We start from the raw sequence: 25,344 nt of genomic DNA on the forward strand, positions 1-25,344 counted from the left end.
AATGGTGGGATGCTAAGGAATGTTGGTGAACAGAGGGAGTTCAAGTCCATTGTACCCTGAAATTGGGAATGCAGGTAGATAGGGTGGTGAAGCAGGCATATGGCATGCTTGCCTTCATGAGTTGGGGTGTAGAATATAAATGCTGGGACGTTTATGTTGCAACTGTACAAAACACTGGTTAAACTGCACTTGGAGTATTGTGTGCAGTTCTGGTTGCCACACCATAGGAAGAATATGGTTGCCTGGAGAGAGTGCAGAGGAGATTCACCAGGATGTTGTCTGGATTGGAGGACTTTAGTTACAGGGAGAGATTGGATTGGCTGGGCTTGTTTTCTCATGGAGTGGAGGAGGCTGAGGGGTGACCTGACAGAGATGTGTAAAATTATGAGAGGTGTAGACAGGACAGATGGTCAGAATCTTTTTTCCCATGGTAGGGTAAAACAAGAGGGCATGGGTTTAAGGTGGAGAAAGGAGTTTTAAAGGGGATTTGAGGAGAAAGATTTTTTACACAGAGAGTGGTTGATACCTGGAGTGTGCTGCCAGAGGAACAAGTGGAGTCAGATACAGTCACTATGTTCAGGAGACATTTAGACAGGCACTTGAATAGGCAAGGCACAGCAGGATAAGGACCTAATGCAGGCAGATGGGATGTGTAGCCGGGCAAAACGGTTAGCATGGACATGGTGGGCCAAAGGGCCTGTTTCTGTGCTGTACTCTATGATTATGGTACCGAGGAAATCGTTGGAGCTGCTAGCTGATGCTTCCTGGTCCTGATGGACTCCATCCTGAGGTCCCAACGGTCGTGGCTGAAGAGTTAGTTGATGCATTGATTTTAATTTTCCAAAATTCCCTCGAACTTGGCAAGGTTCTATGAGATTGGAAAATAGCAAACTCCTTTTTTGTTTAATGAAAAAGAGGAAAAAAGAGAAAGTAGGAAACTGCAGGCCAGTTTGCTTAACATCTGTCGTAGGGAAAATATGAAAGGATGTTATTGAAGACCACGTGGTAGGGTACTTGGGTGAGTTCAAGGTAATTGGGCAAAGCCAACATGGTTTTGTGAAGGGGAAATCATGTGACCAATTTATTGCAGTTCTTTGAAGAGGTGGAGAAAGAGGACTCAGTGGAAGTCATATACTTAGATTTCACGAAGGCACTTGATAAGGTGCCTCGTCAAAGATTATTGCAGAAAATAAAAGCTCGCGGTGTTAGAGGTTACAGATTGACATAGGTAGATGATTGACTGACTAACTGGAGTGGGTGTAGATGTTTTTCTGGTTGGCAGAATGTAACGAGTGCTGTGCCACAGCTGCCTTAACCTCTTGCAATCTACATGTATGTCTTGGATGAAGGTACCAAAGGTCCAATTGGTAAATTTGCTGATGACGGAAAGATGGATGGGGAAATAGGTTGTGGAAAGGACACCAGGAGACTCCAATGGAAGATGGATAGGTTAAGGTGCTGGTAAAAGGAATACCATGTGGGAAGCTCTGAGGTGAAGTCATTGAATATATTTGCGGCAAAGACACATTTGAAGAACACAGGAGTCGAGAGGTACAGGGAGAGAGAGCAGGAAAGTGGCGTTGAGACCAAGACTGGATCAGCTGTGGTCTTACTGACTGGTGCAGTTGGCTCAAGGGACTGACTGCCCTTCTGCTTCTGTTTCTTATGTTCTTGGTAAGCAAGAGGGTGAAAGGTTGACAGGAATAAGTGGGAATGCAGAGTTGACATGGTGATCAGATCAGCGGTGATGTTACTGAAGGGCAGAGCCAGTGGTCTGCCCCTGCTTCTAATCCATACATTGTGTGTCTGTGTGTGTGTCTGCGTCTGATCAGTTCTAATCCGTACATTGATGTCACATCCTGTTGGGAAATATTCTGGTAAATGAGCAGCGCCACCAATAATTTGTTTAGGACCAGATTTTTTTTTTGTGATTGTCCCAATATCTATTTCATCAATGGGAAATATATCCTACTTTAAATAATTACTTTCTCCTTCTTCCCAGAGCAGGCTACGTTCCCGAAGAGCATCATGAAGCCCAAAATGTTGTTGCTGACATCCTGCATGGGGATTCTCTTCCTCACAGTCGGTAAGTTTCATGGTCACCGTCAGTCTCTCAACCTCAACCTTGAGTAAGGTTCCTGGCCAGCCTTTCACACAGTGGAACTGATGCGAATTTCATCAGTGGGGGGCTGGAGGGGGGTGGGGTGGGGGAGGCGGGAGAGATGTGAAGTAATGTAGCCTCAACATCAATTTCTCTAACTTCTGGTAACCCCACCCCTTCTTTTCCTCTCCCCCCACCCCCCCACTTGTCTTCCCTTATTCCTGTGGCTCCCTTCCCCCACCTTGATGACCTGCCCATCTCCTCCCCATGGTCCACTGCCCTCTCCTACTGGATTCCTTCTTCCTCAGCCCTTTGCCTCTTCTACCTGTTACCCCTCAGCTTGTTACATCTTCTCCCCCCCCCACCTACCTTCCCCCTCCCGCCAACCACCTGAACACCTATCCTCCACCTGTGTGTGTTCCTCCCCCTCCCCCCACCTTCTTATTCTGGCTTCTGCCCTCTTCCTTTCCAGTCCTGATGAAGGGTCTCGGCCTGAAACATCGACTGTTTATTTCCCTCCATAGATGCTGCCTGACCTGCTGAGTTCCTCCAGCACTTTTTGTGTATTGCTGAAGTAATGTAGCAAGGTTTAGCTTTACTCCGTACCATGGCAGTGGTAGTGGAAGGGAACTTCACAGTTATTGAGTTCAGGGTGGAAGAGGGGTGAGGTCCCATTGTTGGTGAACTTTGACACAGGTTCAGAGCAGGAGCTACATTCTATCAGAGGACAGTTCACCTGGGTCGGTGCGGTTTCCACTGAAACCTTGAACAGTGATGTTTCAATTTAAATCCAGTCAGAGATTTGCACCTTTTTAAACTGAGCAGCAGATTGTCTGTTCTCTGTACGTGTTATTGAACAAACTGCAGCCATGCTTCCTCCGGCAATGGCGCTGTCACAGAGGAGCCTCCAAACCCACGCCCCCTCCTCAGCGTTCAAACAGTTCTGTCAGCTAGAGGAAGTGTTTTCAATCTCGTTGCCTCTTGCTTCTGAAACCCAGAGTCTGCCCTCCTCCTGAGGCACTCGGCTTAGAAAGGAGTTTTGTTTCTTCCTTCTTTCATTGAAGATGCATTGAATTGTGATGCAGTGTGTGTCCAGGCTGTTTTGCAGGTTGGTTATCTCACTGATTTCACTGGTCACAGTCAATGGGCTATTCAACTGTGGAGCGCTGCCCACCTGATGATATATTCAGTATGTGTTCACGTGCTGGCAGTTTTCCCCCTCCCTCAGTGTGCAGGCACTCTCCTCTCACTAATGTGGAATATCATGTTCCGTGTCGGTCACCCTTCTACAGGAAAGGTGCCATTAAGCTTGTAAAAGTGCAGAGGAGATTTACGAGGATGTTGCATCGAGGGACTGAGTTATGGAGAGAGCTTGAGCAGGTTGGGACTTTTTTATTGGAATGTAGGAGAATGAGGGCTGATCTTGTAGAGGTCTATAAAATCGTGAGGGACATAGAAAGGGTGAATGCGCACAGTGTTTTTCCCAGGGTTGGGGAATCAAGAACTAGAGGGAATAGGTTGAAGGTGAGAGGAGAGAGATTTAATAGGAACTGAGGGGCAACTTTTTCACTTAGAGGGTGGTCAGTATATGGAACGAGCTGCCAGAGGAAGCGGTTGAGGCAGGTACATTAACAACATTTAAAAGACATTTGGACAGGTACATGGATAGGAAAGGTTTAGAGGGATATGGGCCAAATGCAGGCAAATGGGACTAACTTGGATGGGAATCTTGGTCAGCATGGACCAGTTGGGCCAAAGGGCCTGTTTCTGTGCTGTATGACTCTGACTCTGACTCTATGTGCATTTGTCCACCCGCTCATGAATATAGGTGTGCTCCCACTCCCTCCCTGGTGAGTCCCCCTGCCCTCTCCTGGGAGTCCCCCTACTCTCCCACCCTTCCCCAAGAGCCCCCTTGCTCTCCTGCCTTCTCCCGGGGGCCCCTCTACTCTCCTACCCTTCCCCGGGAACCCCCCCCCACCGCCCCCTACTCTCCTCCCCTCCCTCAGGTGCACACACTGCCTCCCTCTCTGGCGTGTAGCCTCTCACCATAAAGAAATCTCTGGGCCAGGGAGAGTCAAACAGAGAGAGAGCAGACAGCGGTGTCCGTCCCTTCCGACAGGAAACGAGGAGAAAGGCTGCAGGATCCGGGCATCTGTCGACACCCGGAGCAGGTGCTGTCACCACCCCCCGCCCCCCCCCCCGCCACCGATGCCCGCACTCACTGTGTCAGCCAGGGTCCACACAGAGCAGATGTCTGTTTTTAACATACACGGGTTATGTACGCGTGAGTGTTTGGCGTGGAGGACTCTGCTGGAATGAACTGGTGATGGTGTAAGCAGTGTGAGGTGTGGTAACCCTGATGGACTGTTGGCTACTTACTGTGCCTGTGCATTGTGACCACTATGGGCTCCCTGGAAAGTAGTGAGCTTATCTGGGTTTCTGCCAGTGACTTAAATAAACCAAAAGGGCTTCAGGAGAAATGTTGCTTCTAATTGTGGTTGAATTGAAATACATCACCAATAAATAAATCTCCTGTGCCCTTGAAGTGGAGAAGCGCTGGCAAGGTGCCTTCCTTCCCTGTCTTCCGACACTTGGAAATCTGCAGAGAGCTTTCAGTGTGTAGGAGGGTTGGGCTGAGGCCTTTCTGTGTCAAAGTGAGACCGAAACAGTTGGCGCAGCAAGTAAAGCTCTTGCTTCACAGGACCAGTGAGCCGGGTTCAATCCTGACCTTGGGCGTTGTCTGCGTGGAGTTTGCACGTTCTCCCTGTGAACGTGTGGATCTCCTTCTTCCTCCGACACCCCACAAGCGTGCAGATTGGTGGGTTAGTTGGCCACTGTAAGTTATCCCGAGTGCAGGTGGGAAGGAATTTGGGGAGCGTGGGGTGGTTGAAGGAAATGTGGAAGAAATGAAATGAGTTCAGTTGGGAGTAGCGTAAATATGGGTGGTTGGTGGATGGTTCAGATGCGATGGGCTGAAGGGCCTGTTTCTGTGCTGCATCTCTCTGTGACTCTCTGGAGAGGGTGAAACAGTTGAAGCTTGCAGAATTGAAAGGCCGCTGTTAAAAGGCTGCATGAGGTCATGGATGACCTGGTGATCAACCAGCTGCTCGTTGTTCTGAGGCCGTACACCTGGATACCCCCTCCCTCAGCATCTCTGCCTGTGTGCAGTCACCAACTCTTGTGCTTGTGTCTGGGGAGATAAGCGTGTGATCTCCACACACACACACACACACACACAGGCTCGCTGGCCCCACCCACCACATCTGTCCAGCTCAGTGCCTCCCCCTCTCTTTCATTTCCTCCCCCGGCACCTGGAGGAAACCTACACTGATATGGAGAACGTGCAAACTCCACACAGATAGCACCCGAGGTCGGGATTGAACCCGGCTCTTCAGAGCTGTGAGGCAGCTGTGGCAACCGAAGGACCTTTGGCTTTGACCTGCAGGCTCCCCTCGTGTGTCTGCAGTCCCGGGGGGGAGGAGCAACCCGCTGCCGTGGCTGTGCATCATAAAATTATGCTGCGCGTTATTTAGGTTTTTGTGAGGTGAGGGTATTAAAAGGGGATGGCACAGTGGTTGCAGCTCATAGAGCCTCTGCCTCACAGCTCTGAAGACCCGGGTTCAATCCTGACCTCTGGCTGCTGTCTGTGTGGAGTCTGCACGTTCTCCACATCCGTGTAGGTTACCTCCAGGTGCTTCGTTTTCTCTCATGTACCAAAGAAGTGTAAATTGCCCTAAGCGTGTAAGTGAATGGTAGAATCTGGGGGGAGTTGATGGGAATGTGGGGAGAATAAATTAACAATAAATTAGACTAGGATTAGTGTAAAATGGGTGTTTGGTGGTCGATGTGGTTGGTGGACCGACGCTGCTATCTCCCTGCTTATCTCTCCGTGACTGTGTGTGGAACAGAGGAGGAGAAATGGAGCCAAGGTGGAGGTCAGCCATGATCGTCTCGAACAGCAAGGTAGGCTTCAGGGGCTGAAAGGTTGTTCCTACACAAAGCAGGTTTATTTTCTTTGTGTAGCGGTTGCTACCGCGGAATAAAACAAGACTCGACTCGGAGGATTGCCAAACAGAACTGGTTTATTTTCCCGCCTTGTGCGGGCCCTTTAAGGGAGAGAAACTCCCGCCCAAAAAACCGGCAATGACGTAAGTCCTATGTCATCAGGACTTACCCGCGCGCGGGTTCTCCCCGTCGCTCGGAAAGACGAGGCCCGCCGCCATCTTGGGCCTTGTCGCTCCGACGCCGCGCGACCCGACTGCCGAGCCGGTTCGCCCGACTAGACGGTGAGTCGCCACACAACCCCCCCCAGAACCGGCGAGACAGTCCCCAAGGTCCGTGGGCTGTGCCAGCTGCCGCTTAGGGGGGCGGCCTCTGCGTCGTGGTGTGGCAACCTCGACAGGCTGTTGCAGATCCAAATGGGCCGGTTTGAGGCGGTCCGCCGTGAAAACCTGTTCCCTGCCACCAATGTCCAAAATAAAAGTGGATCCGTTATTCCGTATGACTCGGAACGGTCCCTCATATGGTCGTTGCAATGGCGCCCGAGGCGTGCCCCTGCGAACGAAAACAAACTTACAGTCCCGTAGTTCCTTGGGCTGGCAGGAAGGGGCTTGACCGTGCCATGAGGTGGGAATCGGGGCCAAGGCGCCGAGCTTCTCGCGCAGTCTTTGTAGAACTGCTGGGGGTTGTTCCCCTTGGTCCTGAAGGGCAGGTATGAAATCCCCGGGGACAACTAGTGGCGCCCCGTATACAAGCTCAGCCGACGAAGTGCGGAGGTCGTCTTTGGGGGCAGTGCGTATGCCGAGCAGGACCCAAGGCAGCTCGTCAACCCAGTTAGGACCCTTCAGGCGGGCCATCAAGGCCGATTTTAGATGGCGGTGAAAACGTTCCACCAACCCGTTTGATTGAGGATGGTAGGCCGTGGTGGTGTGCAGCTGCGTCCCTAGCAGGTTCGCTAATGCAGCCCAGAGACTGGAAGTGAATTGGGTGCCTCTGTCGGAAGTGATGTGGGCCGGAACGCCAAAACGTGAGACCCAAGTCGTGAGCAGCGCTCGGGCGCAGGAATCAGTTGTGATGTCAGTCAGGGGGGTTGCCTCAGGCCACCTCGTGAACCGGTCCACGATGGTAAGGAGGTACCGGGCTCCTCTTGAAACCGGCAGAGGGCCCACGAGGTCGACGTGTATGTGGTCGAACCTCCTACGGGTAGGCTCGAACTGCTGTGGTGGGACCTTGGTGTGTCGCTGGATTTTTGACGTCTGGCAGTGCAGACAAGTCCTGGCCCACTCACTGACCTGTTTGCGCAGGCCATGCCAGACAAACTTGCTGGCGACCAGTCGGACAGTAGATCTGATGGATGGGTGCGCCAACCCATGTACCGAGTCAAAAATGCGTCTCCGCCAGGCTGCAGGGACAATAGGGCGGGGCTGACCAGTCGCAACGTCGCAAAGTAGGGTCCGCTGACCTGGACCAACCAAGAAATCTCGGAGCTGCAGACCCGAGACTGCGGTTCTGTAGCTGGGCAGTTCGTCGTTGGCTTGCTGTGCGTCAGCCAGGGCCGTGTAGTCGACACCCAAGGATAGGTTGTGGATGGTTGGTCTGGAAAGTGCATCAGCAACGACATTATCCTTTCCGGAGACATGTTGGATGTCAGTTGTGAACTCGGAAATGTAGGATAAATGTCTCTGCTGACGAGCTGACCAGGGATCGGAGACTTTGGAGAAGGCAAAGGACAGAGGCTTATGATCGGTGAAAGCGGTGAAAGGCCTGCCTTCTAGAAAGTATCGGAAATGCCGGACCGCCAGATACAGCGCTAGAAGTTCCCGATCAAAAGCGCTGTACTTCAGTTCGGGCGGTCTAAGGTGTTTGCTGAAAAACGCCAAGGGTTGCCAGCGGCCTTCGAGTAGCTGTTCCAGTACCCCACCCACCGCGGTGTTGGACGCGTCTACCGTGAGGGCAGTCGGGACGTCAGTCCTAGGGTGTACCAGCATCGTGGCGTCTGCCAGGGCGTCTTTGGCCTTAACGAAAGCAGCCGCAGCCTCGTCAGTCCAGGTGATGTCCTTGCCCTTACCAGCCAGCAGCGAGAACAGAGGGCGCATGATACGGGCTGCTGCAGGGATGAAATGATGGTAAAAGGAATTCCTGTAGGCCTTTGACTGTGTCGGGGCGGGCAAAATGGCGGATAGCATCCACCTTGGCGGGTAGGGGTGTTGCCCCGTCGCTGGTGATTTTGTGGCCGAGGAAATCGATAGAGTCAAGTCCGAATTGGCACTTGGACGGGTTAATCGTGAGGCCGAAATCGCGGAGGCGGGAATACAGCTGGCGGAGGTGGGAAAGGTGTTCCTGGCGGTTACGGCTGGCGATCAGTATGTCGTCCAAGTAAATGAACACGAAGTCCAGGCCTCGGCCTACCGCGTCCATCAGCCGCTGGAAGGTCTGCGCGGCGTTCTTCCCGTCGCTCGGAAAGACGAGGCCCGCCGCCATCTTGGGCCTCGTCGCTCCGACGCCGCGCGACCCGACTGCCGAGCCGGTTCGCCCGACTAGACGGTGAGTCGCCACATTTGCCCTCTTGTGCTCGCATCTCTGCCCCACCTTCCTGCTGCCTCCCACCTCTATGGTAGCTGCATGCCAGTTGAAGACGCACATCCACCACTGTGATCTGTCCGAGTGGTCACCAGCAGGGTTGTCAGACCTGGATGTCCAGCCTCCTGAAGCCAGCAGAGAGTGACGGGAGGGCCTCTACGTTTCTGTTTGCAACCAAGAGTTACTGCAAGTTTCCGAGGTGCCTGTGGGCCCCATTCCGCCTGCTGAACCACCACTCTTGATTTGGCATGGGGTTCTTCCCAAGCACAGTTGTGTTCTCCCTCCCTACCCCGCGCTGAGATCAGGGGTGCAATTCTGTGGCTGAGGAAGTTGTGCACCACTCCCTCTCTGACTCTGATAATGTGTCTCAGTTAAAGGAAGGAAGCTAGAAACAAGAGAAGATCACGCTCTCCCTCGAGCCTTGTTGAATTCAATCTTGGCTGGTTTGTGCCTTTATCACTTCACTTACCTTTCCATAATGCCCTTAGCTGACTAAAATCTATTGCTGTCTGTCTTGTGAATACCAAATCTTTCACAGTATGTCAGGAGTGAGGTTCAGATTCCCACCCTTTTGTGTGTAGAAAGTGCTTGCTTCTTTCAGGATTACATGTCGGATTAACTGAAGTCATATGGGGAAGTGTCAGCAAGTCCAAAACATTTCCTCACTTGGGATTGTCACACGAAGGTGGAAAGCCCAAAGTTGCTGTTAATTGGTTTTCTTTTGACTGCATGGTGCTGCTGTGTGGTGGACAGTGCAGCTGGTAGTACTGCTGCCTTGGAGCGCTGGCAACCTGGGTTCGATCCTGACCGGTGCTGCCTCTGTGGAGTTTGCATGTCCTCCTTATGACCATGTGGGTTTCTTCTGAGTGTTCTGGTTTCCTCCCACATCCCAAAGATGTGCGGGTTGGTCGGTGAATTGGGCGCTGTAAACTACCTCTTAGTGTAGGTGAATGGAGGAAGAGTCAGGGGGGGCAGGTGCTAATGTGAAAGACAATGGGTTATAGGGAAATAAGTGGGGGAATGGGATGGCTGTGCAAGCCATCATTGACCCTTTGGGCTGAATGGCCTCCTCCTGTGCCATAAGGAAATTTGAGGAAGACTGCCCACTCCTTCCCTGAAGTATTAAGCTGATTACTTTCACAATAATTCTATGGGATAGCTGATTGGAGAAATTTGACTTGCTTGCATGGGGTGAATCGATGCTTCTTAAAGCTGCACACAAATGTTAGAAGCAGGATTGATCAGTGTAGGCCCAGAATTGGCCACGGGTGTGAAGGCCGCTCTCTGCAGATACTACAGGCTGGTGTTTTACCCAATACTGAAGCCCATAACCTCTTGAATCAACTAGTCTGGTGTTCTCCCATGGCATTCTCTTCACATTACATCCTATAGCTGCTGTACACTGATTCATAGAGACTGAGCTGGTCCATTTAGATAGCAACAGCGACACTCCTAAAGTAGACGAGCACTTAGCTGCGGCTGAAACCTTAGAAATATCTGTGGAGGAATTTGTTTTACAGGAGACCCGAATCCCACCCACCACCATTATCCCAAAGCCCACACCCCACTTTTAAATTTAGGGTGTCTCTACTCCTTCCAATGTCATTGATGCTGAGAGTGTGTGTACAATGAGGGGGGATTTTGCTGTCTTGTCAACTAGTGCTCCCTGTTGGGAGGGCAATGTCAGAATATCATCAACAGTAAAGTGGTACCCACTCTGTCTGTGTCAGAACTGGAAGCCAATCATGAGAAGACCATCATGTCCTTGAATTCCCGTCTCCTGCGATCCACGGGGACGTTACCAGTCAATCCCAGCGTCCACGTCGCGTTGCGGTTGTCGGAGCGCCACAGCCTCCACAACGAGCGGAGTTACCTTCGTCGGCTGAAGACTGACCTCCAAAGGAAGCTGTCCAGGTAATGTCCTCTATACCGGCCTGGCCGCTCCCCGGAACACCAGGCCAGGTCCCTTTCACCTGTTACTTTTGAGTTTGTGCTTCCACACACAAAGGAAGCAGGACTGGTGAAAGTTTGAAGGATTTAAGCAAGATAATTCAGTGCAGCCCCAGAATTATGTTGAATTTATTGTGTGGTTAAAGGCTGTTTAGTGCAGATACTAGAAAATGATCCTGATATCCTTATCCATGCTATTACAGTTTCTAGGCCCAACAAGTCAAGAGTTCTCCTGGTCAAAATTCCATTCTTCGCACACTGGAGCTCACCTTTGCACAGGGTAGGCATGGTAGTGTAGCGGTTAGCGTAACGCTTTACAGCGCCAGAGACCCAGGTTCAATTCCGGCTGCTGTCTGTAAGGAGTTTGTATGTTCTCCCCGTGTCGGCGTGGGTTTCCTCCGGGTGCTCCAGTTTCCTCCCACATTCCAGAGGCATACGGGTTAGGAAGTTGTGGGCATGCTGTGTTGGCGCCGGAAGCATGGCGACACTTGCAGGTTGCCCGCAGAACACTACGCAAAAGGATGTATTTCATTGTGTGTTTTGATGTACATGTGACTAATAAAGAAATCTTATCTGATCTAAAGCTCCCTTTGTAACTTACATCATCAGATAATTCATCATCCTGGTGCTTATTGACCCACTTTGGTTTCTGTGATACCTCCACTTTCAAAATGCTCGTCCCTCTTCAGACCTCTCCGTGGCCTCTTGCCCTCCTTATCTCTGAACCTCTCAGGCCATACAACCTGCTGCGATATCCACACTTCCCCTGAGCTGCTTTGATTCTAATTTCTGTGCTGCTGTCGGCCAGGTCTTCACCTGCCAGGATCCTGAGCCCCTCAGCTCGTTCCCTCTCCCCTTCCCCCCCACCGAACCTCTTCACCTCCCCTTCAGAGTACCTCTGTGACAGAGCAGAGAGCAGCCTGTTACTCTGAGAGTGCTCACCCTCAACCCCCGGCATGCAGTCTCCCTCTTGCCCACTCTCACTTTCATTCTTGACTCTCACTCTTGTTTCTAATGGGAGGCGATTGACCTGAAACATTAACGCTGTTTCTATGTCCACAGACGCTGTCTGATCTGAGTGTTTCAAACATTTTCTGTTTTTAATTCGGATTCCACACTTCTGCAGTTTACTGATTTCCAGTTACGTTTATGCCTCTGGTTTTGGACACCACGGGCAAACATCTTCTCTATCCCTTTCGCTCAGTCTCTCTTTTTTCCTCCCTTCCCCCTCCCACCCATCTACCATTCTAACTCTCCACTCTCCATCCCTCTCCTTGTTCTCCCACTTTTCTCTAATAGTGCTTGACCTTACTTTTCAACTTCACTTGCTGTGTTTAATGCTGTGGAAAATCAATCACTTTCAATTAATTACTATATCAGAAAGAAGAGACACAATAACTCATTTCAAAATCACAACCTGTAGTCTAACAGGCAGCACTGGAACCCATTGGGAATCCTTGCTGGATTGTAATTGGCTCTGAGGTAGACCTTTCACCCTCTGCTGGCTCCAAGAAGGGGGCAGTCTATAGCCAGTTGTTACTGACACGAGACGGGAGGGTCGGTGTATGTTTGTGTCCTCTGTAGCTTCCTGGTTGACGGCACAGTCGAGGCATTGGACTTGACTTTGCAAATCAGGGCAAGAAGAGATGCTGAACTTTCAAGGCCACTGATTGGAGTAATCTGTGCAGATGGAGAAAGGCGTGGGAACAACAGGCCATATCAGAAAGTGGTTGTCACTAGTGTTAGAGTGGGGACTGGAGCCACATGAAGCCTCTCCAGGAAAGGACAGCAGGTTTCTTCCCCAAGAGGAGATTAGTGAACCATCTGGGGGGCGGTTCTGCTATTGGATTGTGTGTTCTCAAACTGTTGCAGTGAGGTGTGAAGACAGCTCTCTGGATTAGTAGTCTGGGGCTAAGGATTACTCGCCTAGCAACTCAACCACTCTTCTCTGATGCCTGGGCGGGTTACACGCGGGGCTGGTTGATGTTACTCTCAAAGACAAAATGGCTTTTCACGCGGTATTATCAACCATGAAAGCTTGCCCAACTTTCATGATTCTCTCCCTTGGCTCTCCCAGGTCACAGCCGGGCTCTGAGCCCTCCACAGGCCTTGTAGCCCTGTACCTATTGGCACTGCGTGCTTCCTGCCAGGACCTGCATGAACAGCGGTCAGCGCTGCTCTATCTGAAGAACAAGCTTGGTGCTGAGAGAAACCACACAATGCGTACGTACTCTCAACTCTCCTCTTCTGTTTTGGGCTATGTTTACACAGTGGTCTGCAATTCTCAGCTTGGACTGACTCTCTGAAGTCAGGACTTCAAATCCCAAAGTAGAAATCTAAAATTCCTGTTAATTGAATTAAATCTGGAATAACAGTTCATACAGTAGCATTACAATGTAACCTAATGTCCTTGCAGAGAGGGGAATAGGTCTGAGTTATTTGTGGCTCCAATTCCATAGCAGTATGTTTAATTGTCCTCTGAAATGGCTGCTCAGTCTGGGTCATTGAGGCAAGGACAACAAATGCAGTTCCTGCCCATGACGTCCATGTTCTATGATAAAACTGATAAAAAATGCATCTGGAATAAGCAGGTAGTAAATTGTAATCTATATTGGAATAAATATTTCTTTAATATTTGTGTTTTGTCACCCCTCCCAGTTAACATGGATTTCCACCTGCGTTTTTGTGTATTTTTGATGTCCATGTATGTGTGTGTGTGTGTGAACGTCTCTGTGCATGTGTGTGCATCTGTGCATATGTGTGTGTGTGTCGCTGTGTACATGTTGCCCATAATACCATAAAACTCTGTTAATCAGGCATGCTCAGGACTTTGGGTGCTGAACTAATAGATTTCCCGGATGTTATTCTATTAATGCTCCAACATATACTTAATTCATGTTTCCTTTAAATGTTACACAGTGGCATAATAAATTTTCCAGTGAACCTGGTAAGTGTAAAAGGAGGGTGGGAAACAGAACGAGGTTTATTTCAAGGGAGCAGAAGGGGAACGCAACAAACATCACCTGTCAAACTATTAGGATTTCCAGATAGTTGGATAGCGGATTATCGGAGTTTAGCTATTGTGTTGCCGGGAGTAATGTTGTTCTCTGTACCGCTGTTCCTGCCATCTGGTGGTGAGGAGGATGCAGTACAAACCTTTCACAATGTGGTGATTTTCGGACAGTCTCACTGACTGGTAAATGTACCATTGAGGACGGTGAATCTTGCCTGGGAAATAATTCTTGTTCAAATTCCAGGCACATGATACATGGAAGTATCACACAGACAATGTGCAGCACAAAGCAAGACAGAAAAGGGAAGGACTTGCATTTGCTTTGTGGCATTTATCACACCTCAAGGTGTTTTATAAGCAATGAAACACCTCAGAACTAGTTATTGTTGTCATGAAGGAAGCTGTAAAGGTTTGACAACCAACAATGGTACTGATAATTAAATTCATCACTTGTTTTACTACAAGTTGCAGGATAGATATTGAGTAAACTTCTCTGCCTCTGTTCAAATATTGCCGTTAGATCTTAATGTACACCTAAGATGGCAGATGGCAATCAACAATGCTGCACTCCCTAGGTGCTGTGCTGGTGTGTCAGCTTAGGCTGACTGTCCACAGGATTTCAACCCACGGGCTTTTAACCCTTGGAGCACAGACTTGTCATGACCAACACTCTGTTTTGTCACAGAGACAAGTATATGATGTCATGGCAACACCCATTCAAGAACAATCACATGATAGATTATAGCATCATCCAAGCAAGGGACTGCAATGCTGCCTGCATCACCCATACCAGGATGGGTATCAATGGCTGCAGATTGACCACCACCTGATCTGCTCCTCTATCTCCATCAACATGGCCCCAAATGATCAGTGTCAACACGACTGCGGCCACAAGAAGATCAGTATCGAACCTCTCAATCTGCCACAGACATCGTTCTTCTCCCAGATAACCAATCAACTCCCAGGCCACAGGAGCTGCAAAATGTCTACAACGTGTGGGTTCGCAGCAGTCTGCCGTATTGGTGCCTGTGAAGAGACTCTTGGCTCCTCCAAAAAGAAGAAGATGGGAATGACCAGGAGATTGAAGAGTTAATGAACTGCAAGCGTCAGGCATTCCGGATTGGAAGCTGCACCATTCCTCATGGGAAAAGAAATAGCTCTGCAGGCACCTGAAGGCGACACGGTAGCGTAGCAGTAGCGCGACGCTATTACAGCGCCAGAGATCGGGGTTCAATTCCCGTCGCTGTCTGTAAGGAGTTTGTACGTTTTCCCGTGTCTGCGTGGGTTTCCGCCGGGTGCTCCAGTTTCCTCCCACATTCTAAAAATGTACGGGTAGGTTAATTTGGGGTTTAAAATGGGCAGCGCGGACTTGTTGGGCCAGAAGAGCCTGTTACCATGCTGTAAATAAAATGTAAAAAAATTTAAGAAAAAAATTAAATTCACAGTAAAACACATAGAACAGTACGGTACAGGAACAGGCCCTTCAGCCCACGATGTCTGTGCCAAGCATGATGCCAAATTAGACTAATTGTCCCTTGCCTGTACATGATCCATGTCCCTCCATACCCTGCATATTCACATGCCTATCTAAAAGCCTCTTAAACAGCACTGTTGTATCTGCTTCCACTATCACCCCTGGCAGCACGTTCCAGGCACCTACCACTCTCTGTAAAATAAAACTTGCCCTGCACATCCCCTTTAAACATTACCCCTATCATCTTAAAGCTACACATTCTAGTATTTGACATTTCTACACTGGGGAAAAAGATTCTGTCTGTCTACTCTATCTCTGCTTCTCATAATTTTATAAACTTTTTACAAAATTATGAGAAGCAGGCAGCATCTTGATAAACCTTTTCTGCTCCCTCTCCAAAGCCTTCACATCCTTCCTGTAATGGGGCAACCAGAACTGCATGCAATGCTCCAAGTGCAGCCTAACAAAAGTTTTATACAACTGCATGTGACTTCCCAAATCTTATACTCAACGCGATGAAGGTCAGCATGCCATACACCTTGTTCACCGCTCTATCTACTTATGTTGCCACTTTCAGGGAGCAATGGACTTGGACTGCAAGATCCCTCTGTACATCATTGTTGTTGAGGGTCCTGCCATTAACTGTACTTCCCCCTTACATTTGACATCTCAAAGTGCAACACCTCACATTTGCCCGGCAGAATCCAGCAAAAAGCCTCTGAGCTAAGGAACAGATGGAGGTGGAGAGATCAGGAGGCACAGCAATTCCCCGGCATCCATAACAAATGTGGGTTCATCAGCACTGTCGAGGCCTGTCCACAGCATAGTCCTTGTGGTGCGGGCTTAGAACTAGAGCAGATTGTAGGATTGTTTGAGTATCATGGGGTGTTGGGCATTGGTGATTGTTGTCAGAGTGTGTACTCTGTATAAATGCTAGAATACAGCATTCTCTAAACTGCAAACTGAGTTTTGCAGTTCAAAGATTACAATAAGGACAGCCTCAATTGAACGTGACTGCATTTATATTTCGTTGTAGGTTTGATCAAGAAAGGAACTCTTGTAAGGTGCAGGTTCTGGGTGTGGGCTGAGTCCCGAGGTCTCTCACATCAGTCACTGTTGCTGCTTCACTAACCCCTGTTTCACCTTGGAATTGCAGATCACCACGTGCCTTTGACCAACCACTACCAGTACGGTCTGGGTGTGTTGGCTGTCTGCCTGAGTAACATACGGATGGATCACAGTGTCCTGTCTGGGTTGGTGTCACATGACCACCACTTCCACCACTCAATCGGTGAGCGGTTTCCTTCTCTAATGTGATATCTCTGACAGCATGGTAATTAATTACGAAATATGTTCCAGTATCAAACCCTTCAAAAATTCAGTGCATCAAAGACCGAATCTGATAGTACAGGCAGTCATAGCTTGGGCCCTGCTTCTTGCTGAGCTTGCTGATCGTGGATGAGACGGTGCAACTGGACGTTGTGCTCCAGGGCCAGGGGTGGGGCATTCACATGTGGGAGATTTTGGGAGACAATGGGTTCAGTGGCATCTCGTATCAAGTAGAAAGAGAAAGACTTCCACTCGCACAATTTTACTGACCTCTGGATGTGCCGTTGAACTCTACAGCCAATGAGATTCATTTGAACCTTAGACACTGCTGTGTTTCCTTACGGCATAGGCCATTTGGCCTGTTGACTCCATGTCAGCCCCCAGGACTATCCCAGTGATCCTCTACAATTAACCTATCCTCTCTCACGTCCCCACCAACTCTCCCAGGACCCTCCCACCACACACCCACACTAGTTTATAATCTAGAAAGCATGACAGCCAGTTTGCAGAGAGGAGGGTCTCTGAAGTCATTACTTGGGCATCTTGTTTTAAGTGATATTGGTTGAAGAGCAAATATTCATCAGAGCACCAGAAGGAATTCAAAATCAGCCATGAAATCTTTTGTATCAACTTGAGCAGGCAGCTGGGATCTCAGTGTAGCATGTCCCAGGCACAGCCACACCGACAGTACTGATGGTGACTGTCTGCCTCACTCTTGGGCAGCCATCTCAGTGAAGTATTGGAGACTATTGCCTTGGCAAGAGCGGCACTGCTGAAGAAATCCTTGCATTTACTTTTATAATCACATGCAATACTTCTGTTTACTGTCGAGCAGTTTCAGTCGATGTAAGCGGCAGAAGGATATTAGAATCAGTGATGGCTGTCTCCTGGGTTCCAGCAGTAAGCAGGGTTGATTCAGCGCCCTCGTTAGCCAAAGGTACATGGGCAACAAAGGAATGAAGTTAGGCAGAGAGAGAGAGGTAACAAGATGGCAGATGGACGATGATGTGGGAAATCATGAAGTTATCTACCTCGGGAGGACGAATGAAAGGGCAAATTATTATTTAAATAAAGTGTGGCTACGTAATGTTGCAGTACAAAGGGATGTTGGGGTCCTTGTACACGAAACACAAAAAGTTAGCATGCAGGTACATCGAGTACTTAGGAAGGCTGACGGAATGTTGGCCTTGAATGCAAGGAGAATGCGGTATACAGGCAGCCCTTGCGTCACGGGGGGGTTTGAGCTCCCAGAAAACCGCCTGCATTGTGATTTTCCGTAACACGAAGCCATCCATGCACGTGCGAAGAAATGCGAACTAAAAAGAAACATTGATGTAAATTCCACGAGAGCAGATTTTTATTCCGTATCTCAGATTTTTTGGGAGTGAGTTGTGAATTCCATAAGGGCAAATCTCTGTTCCCTGGACTGCTGTAACGTGGGCGTTGCCTGTAATAGTGGGGAAGTTTTGATGCAATTTTACAGGGCACCGGGAGCGCTGTGTATAGATTTGGTCTCCATATTAAAAGAACAATACACTTTCATTGGAGGCAGTGCTGAAAATGTTCACTTGGTTGATTCCAGGGGTGAAGGGGTTGACATCTGAAGAGAGGTTGGGCCCGTACTCATTGGCGTTTAGAAGAATGAGAGGTGATCTGATTGAAACATAAGATTGTGAGAGGGACTGACAGATGGATGTTGAGGGTATTTCACCTACTGCGGGGAACAGTTCAGGAGAGAGATGAGGAGGAATTTCTTCTCTCCGAGGGTTGTGACTCTTTGGAATTCTCTATCCCAGAGAGCCGTGGAGGTGGAGCCATGGAATATATTCAAGGTGTGGACCGATAGACACTTAAACTACAAGGCAGTTGAGGGGTATGAACATAGAACAATACAGCACAGTAGGGGCCCTTCAGCACATGATGTTGTGCTGACCTATAGAAACCTTATCCCCATTCAACCTATCCCCCTCTCTCCTTCCCCTCCCATAACCCTCTACTTTTCTTACATCCATGTGCCTATCTAAGTCTCTTAAATGACCCCATCGTATCAGCCTCTACCACCACCCCCGGCAGTGCGTTCCAGGCACCCACCACTCTTTGTAAAAAATAAAACTACCTCTGACATTTCCCCTGAACTTTCCTCCACGCACCTTAAATGGGTGACCGCTAGTATTGGCCATTGCCACACAGGGGAAAAGGTGCTGGCTGTCCACTCTGTCTATGCATCTCATAATCCTATACACCTCTGTCAAGTCTCCTCTCATCCTCTGTCACTCCAAAGAGAAAAGCCCTAACTTGCTCAACCTCTCCTCATAAGACAAGCTCTCTAAATCCATGGGGAGAGAGCAGGAAAGTGGTGGTGAGGCCAAGATTGGGTCAGCCATGACGTTACTGGATGTCAGACCGGGTTCGAGGGGCCAAATGTTACGATGAGTGCAGTCTGATGCCAGCTCTTGCCTCTTAAGTGAAATCACTGACAATGTCCAGGTAATGATTGCTGATGGTTAATGTGAGTGTCTGTTTCAATGGTAGACACATCAGCCATGGTGGTGTTGGCACTGAAGTGTGTGCAGGACTCTAAAGTGCCCAGCAGTAATAAATGGATGTACAGCCACGATAGGAGGCTGAAGGCACAGAATGCAGTGAACAAGCTAATGGAAAAGATACGGAAACAGCAGAAAAGCAGTGGGGAAATTAGGAACATTTACAGCACACCACTGGCTCTGCAGGTACCTGAATGATTTTTGGCTTCCTGTTTGTGACATACAATAGATCAGAGGTCACACATCTAGTGGCTATAAGATATTAGTGGAGAATCTGTGGCCTTTACACTGGCCTTCCTGTCTGTGACTACCTTCTGTGATAAGCTCCCTTCTCCTTTTTGACCATCAGCGTCTCTCTCTGCGATACCTCTCCTGGGATTGCCCTCACACTTGTTTCACCAAACCGCAGGTTCTCAGCTGAAGACTCCTCTTTCTGCGATCCCACCCAAGGGTGCATCCTTGGTCCTTCAGAGGAATGAGGGGTGCCCTCGTTGAAACATGCACAATGCGTAAAGGGCTTGATGGGGTAGATGTGGGGAGATTTTGACCTTTCGTTTATCATTTGATTCCACTTTTAACAAACATGATCAATTGATCATAGCCTGAGGTCATGGATAAGGTTAGACGTATTGCTGGAGGTTTCACAGCATACCCAACCATTGGTTGACTAACATCTGGATCCTCGCGCCCTGCCTTCCCAACCCAATTGCCCCTTCATTACCTGATTGGATGATTTTTGACTGCCAGTCAAGCAGCCTGTTTTCACGTTTCACATTTTTAAAACTAGCTACCAAATCGTTCAAGTAGTTTTGAAAACGATCCTTTAAGACTAAAATTCCTGCCATTGTTTATCTCATGGATTGCTCACAGTCACAGCAGCACCAAGGTGTTAGCTACAGGGACTCGGGGGCTCCGGGGAGATGTGGTATGTGTGGGCTCGCGTGGCCAATTGATCAGCCCAGGGTAAGAGGTGGTTTTACGTCTGGGCAGCACTGTGCCTGACGCTCTGAGGAGAGGGTTGTATTTCAGCCCGTGGCAAGCAATCCCTTGTTCACAGGGATGATGCTTGACCGTACAAGGAAAATGCTGAATCTTCTAAAATCCTCCAATGCTGTTCTCAGGTTTGTGTTCGTTATTCCCCACAGTGTAGAAACAGGCCCTTCAGCCTATCGAGTCCATGCTGACCATTAAGCACCCAACTATATTGCTCTCCTGTGCAGCTATTACATCTCACGATTCCTGGTGCCTGTCTCGGAGTTACAAACCATTTTATATTCTCTGCCTGCACATTATGCATGTTATGTTTTCACTGAGCGTTAACGATCTGTTATTACCAGGCTCTCTTAGCCACAGGAGACAAGGAACGATGGTTAAAAGGAAGAAGTTATCTACTGAATGAGGCCAAACGAAAAGCCTTTCAAAATCCAATGGCACTGTCTCAGCTGCTGCCCGTTCTGTACCAGAAAACCTACCTGGGTATCGGCCAAATGGACTGCCATAATGAGACTGGTAAGAATCAGGATTCCCCATTGCTAAGATGATGAGGAAGAATGTGAGCCACTTGGTTGCCTAGCTAATGGGTGAGGTCAGCAGATCACCAAGAAAACCTCCAAGTGTGGAAAACATGTTAAGAACGTAGAAATAAGAGCAGGGTTCAGCGATCTGCCATTCAGTGCAATCGTGGCTGATCTTCTACTCAGTGCCCTCTTTCCAGCACTATCCCCATATTCCCATGGCTCCCTTCATGTCCAGAGATCTCTGCTTTGGATGAAGATGTCTGAGCCTCCACAGTTCTCCGGAGTAGAGAATTTCAAACATTCACCCTCTGAGTGAAGAAATTGCTCCATGTCTCAATTCTATCCGGCCTACCCTTATTCTGTGTCCCGCATCCCCAGAGTCCTCAATCAAAGAAAACATCCTCCCTTCATCTAGCCTGTTGAGCCTTTTAGGAATTTTGTATGTCTTGATGAGATCTCCCTCATTCTCCTAAACTCCATAGGATATAGCCCTTGTCTACTTGGTCTCTCTCCATACAGTAAACCTGCCACCCTTGTAACCAGTCCAGTGAATCTTCACAGCAATCCTTCTGTGTGTCTTTTTGTAGGTAAGGAGACCAAAACTGGACAATAGTCCAGGTTTTACCATGGCTCTGTACAACTGCAATAAGACTTCCTTGCTCTTGAATCTCCTGTAGTAAAGGCTAACATACCCCTCTCATTTGTCCTCTTAATCATGTCATGCACCTGCATGTTGGCCTTGAGTTACTTGTGTTCAAACACACCTGGGTCTCTTTGAACACCAGCACTACATAACCTCCCTCCATTTAACAAATACTCAACATCTCAGTTTTGTGCACCAAACTCGATGTCCTCACATCTCTCCACATTATATTCCAGAAGACCACAAGATATGTATAGGAGCAGAATTAGGCAATTTGGTCCATCGAGTCTGCTCTGCCATTCAATCAAGGCTGATTTTTTTTTCAACCCCATTCTCCCGGCTTCTCCCATAAACCCTTAACCCGCTTACCAATCGAGAACCTGTTAATCTCTGCCTTAAATACACCCAATGACTTGGTCTTCACAGATTCACCACCCTTTGGCTGAAGAAATTCCTCCTCATCTCAGTTTTAAAGGGACGTCTCTTTATTCTGAGGCTGTGCCCTTGGATCCTCGACTCTCCCACCTAATGGAAACATCTTCCCAATGTCCACTCTATCCAGAACCTTTCAGTATCCAGTAGGTTTCAATGAGATCTGCCCTCATCCTTCTGACTCCATCGAGTACAAGTCCAGAGGACATCAAAACACTTCCTAATATGTTAAGCCTTTCATTCCTGGGATCATTCTTGCACACCTCTTCTGGACCCTCTCCAGGGCCAGCACATCTTTCATTAGATATGGGGCTCAAAATTGCTCACTGTATTCCAAATGCATTCTGACCAATGCCTTATAAAGCCTCAGCAGTACACCCTTGCTTTTATGTTCTAGTCCGCTCAGAATACATGCTAACATTGCATTCCATTTGCTGTGTTGCCACCCACTCACTCAGCTTGTGAATATGCCCCTTGAAGCCTCTTTAAATCTTCCACTGTACTCTCAATCCCACTTAGGTTTGGAATCATCGGTGATCTTGGCAATAATGTCGTTACATCCCATTAGTCAAATTGTTGATATGGATTGTGAAAAGCTGGGACCCAAGACCCATCGGTGCGATGCCCCACTAGTTGCTGTCCACCAACCTGAGAACAGTCTATTTCCACTCTCTGCTTCCAAAAACCAACAAGCACGCTGCTCCCTCTGTGGTACCATGGAACACAGATTGCCCTTCAACAGAGCTGCCAATATCTACAAGCCCGAAGGTTCTGTACAAAACATGTTCTACTTCTAGAAGGCAAACAGAGTAACTTTACTCTTCTGTTAACAGGTGGTCTGAGGTGGATGGATTCGGAACCATCTAATGGTGAACCTGAGCCGAACTCTCCGTCTGAGTTTGTTTATCTCAGAGTGATGGATGAGAACTTGGCGACTATTTACGAGGCCAGTGTGCCACTGCACAATGGGATGTCTCTCCTTGAAGTCCTGCATGAAGCTAAAAGAAACGATACGAATTTTGAGTAAGGATCTTGTTTCTTGTGTGTGACTGCCTATTATTTGTTGCATGTTTTCCTCTGCAGGTTGGATGCTTCCCCAAGTTCTGCATTCTTAGAAGTGCAGGTAAAGTGTTGAATATTTTGTTGCTTCATGAAGCGAGAAAGTGTGGCACATTTTACGCTGTTAAATGTACTCTGTTGCAATCTGCACTGGCCCCTGCTGAGGTTCATGCTCTCACCTGCTTCCCATCTCACTCCATCTAACCCATCCACGGTTCCTAAATTCCCTTTTCCCTTCATGTGTTTATCCCAGCTGTCCTCCCTGTGAGTTGTCTCAAGTACTTTTGGATTTGTGAATCAACCTTTTTGGCCACCCTAGGAGTAACAGTTCTCCAGAATTCCCTGTTAGAACCCATGGAGTCATCCAGCATGGAAACAGGACCTTCGACCCATTGTATCCACACTGACCAGCAAGCACCCATTTACACTAATCCTACCCTTACCCATTATACTCTCTTCACATTCCCATAACTCCCATCAGATTCTACCACTCACCTACGCACTAGGGGCAAGTTACAGCGGCCAATTAACCTACCAACCCGCACACCTTTGGGATGTGGGAGGAAACCCACATGGTCACAGAGATGGCTTCTGAGGTCAGGATTGAACCCAGGTCAGAGTGTGAGGCAGCAGTTCTACTAGCTGCTCCACTGTGCCAGTCAGGTTATTAGGGCCTCTTTCTATTTATGACCCCCTAGTTGTGGCTCCAATGGAAACCTCTTCTCCAAGTCTACCCTTTCAGAATATTCAAGTCCTCTGTCAGGTCCTCCCTTGGTCCTCTCCAGAGAAGAGACCCCGTCTGCTCAATCTTTCTTATAGGTGTAGAACCTCTCAGCTCTGATATTGGTTTACTCAGTTGTTTTAGCTCGCTATCCAATGTCTCTTTGTCTTAAAAAGGACAGAGATATTGGATAGGGAGCTAAGACAATTGAGTAATGAGGACAGCTTTGTTCAACATTTAAAATGTTGAACGTAGCTGTTCTCATTACTCCAAAGTACATAAGTTCCTCAACATAAGAACTTTGCTTTTTAATGGTTTATTAACAGAAATATTATGATTTATGTGTCTGTATTGAGAATCCTCTGCTCCATCATGCAACTTTTTTATTCCCCCCTCCCCCACGTCTTTCTATTTTTTTTCTTTCCCAAGACTTGCTACCCTCACTTACCGTTCGCTTGTCCACAGAGTCCATTAATACATTGTGCCGCTGTACAACAATATTAATTTGGTGCCATCCGCAAACTTTCGAATTGTACTTCCGAATCCTGGGTCGGGTTATTTATGTGAATGAAGAAAGTTGCTTTCTCCTGCACCGATCCGTGTGGAGCACTCATTCCCACCTTTGACCTACCTGAGTAACCCCGTGTTTCTGTTTTGGAGCCATTCTACCGTTTGTTCTGCGCTGTTGTAAGATAAGGTATTTATTTATTAGACAAATGTACATCGAAAAGCACAGTGAGATGCGTCTTTTTGCGTTACTGCGAATGTGCTGGGGGCAGCCCACAAGTGTCGCCACGCTTCTGGCGCCAACATAGCACGCCCACAGCTCCTAACCTGTACGTCTTTGGAATGTGGGAGGAAACCGGAGCGCCTGGAGGAAACCCACACAGACACAGGGAGAACGCACAAACTCCTTACAGACAGCGGCGGGAAATGAACCTGGTCGCTGGTGCTGTAATAGCATTATACTAACCACTGCACTGCCGTGTCAGATCTGACTGTGAGCTGGGAATCTTGTTATTCCATAGCTTTGGTTCTTAAAAAGACTAATGTCCAGATAAAGATAAATAATGAGAATACAGAGTATATCACATGATATAGCCAGTGGGAACTGATTATTTAGTGTTCATGCGCTGGGGCAGAGCACGGCATGTTGAAGTTAAGAGTTGGGAAAGAGTGAGGGGTAGGGACGATGTGTCTTGGGAAATTGGGAAGAAGGAGGATACATATTGAGTAATGGACATGGGAAATTGGTAGGTAATAGTGGAATATGAGAGAGATTGACTGAGAAATGATGCTGCTTTGTTAGATATATAACCTGACACACAAGGAGGCCATTTGGCCCCTGGGATCCATGCTGGTTCGCAGGGGAGCAATCCCATAAGTCTAATTTCTCCCCCATTCCTTATTTCCATATACTCTGCAACTTATTCTCGTTCACACTTGCTCCTCATCTCCCTTCTCATTTTTTTTGCCATAAACGTGCCCCAAGAGGTGAGTTACAGCAGCCAATTAACTATCATTGGGATGTGGGAGGAAATGGGAACATCCGGAGGAAGCCCCCACAGTCACAGGGAGACAACGCAAACTCTGCACAGACAGAACCTGAGGTCGGGATCGAAGCTGGGGTTACTGGAGCTGGAAGGCATCAGCGCTACCTGCTGTGCCACCATGCCGCCCATATAGTGACCACTGTGTGGTACGGAATAGACAATGGACATTCCTGAGACGCTTTGGCTGAATTTGTGCATGAGGCAGGGTAGGATAACCATTCAAGGATGGTTTTGCCCCACAGTAGCTGACCTGATCTCTTGGGCTACCTCACTGGTCAAAGAGAGGAAAACCACATTCAAACTGACAGACAGAATCGAATCATCCTGTTGTCCTCCAGAGATGGAAAAGTCCACCTTATAGTTTTGAATGAGCTCACACTGATCTTAATCTCAAACTAATTTGGAAAATTAGCTTTCATAAACTCGGGGC

The 25,344-nt window shown here is 48.4% G+C and overlaps 1 protein-coding gene across 1 annotated transcript in view; it reads left to right on the plus strand.

Moving 5' to 3' along the window:
- Positions 1–25,344, plus strand: part of tcn2 (transcobalamin II) — a 32,416-nt gene that overhangs the window by 1,232 nt on the left and 5,840 nt on the right. Inside the window, exons 2-8 of the mRNA XM_052032046.1 lie at positions 2,003–2,086; positions 10,411–10,594; positions 12,708–12,853; positions 16,274–16,408; positions 18,979–19,175; positions 20,327–20,498; positions 22,415–22,604. Of these exons, the coding sequence (XP_051888006.1) occupies positions 2,029–2,086; positions 10,411–10,594; positions 12,708–12,853; positions 16,274–16,408; positions 18,979–19,175; positions 20,327–20,498; positions 22,415–22,604 (1,082 nt within the window). The 5' untranslated portion in view covers positions 2,003–2,028. The remainder of the gene's footprint in view (positions 1–2,002; positions 2,087–10,410; positions 10,595–12,707; positions 12,854–16,273; positions 16,409–18,978; positions 19,176–20,326; positions 20,499–22,414; positions 22,605–25,344) is intronic.

The sequence above is a fragment of the Pristis pectinata genome, chromosome 17 (genome assembly GCF_009764475.1).
Source record: "Pristis pectinata isolate sPriPec2 chromosome 17, sPriPec2.1.pri, whole genome shotgun sequence".
Classification (NCBI taxonomy): domain Eukaryota; kingdom Metazoa; phylum Chordata; class Chondrichthyes; order Rhinopristiformes; family Pristidae; genus Pristis; species Pristis pectinata.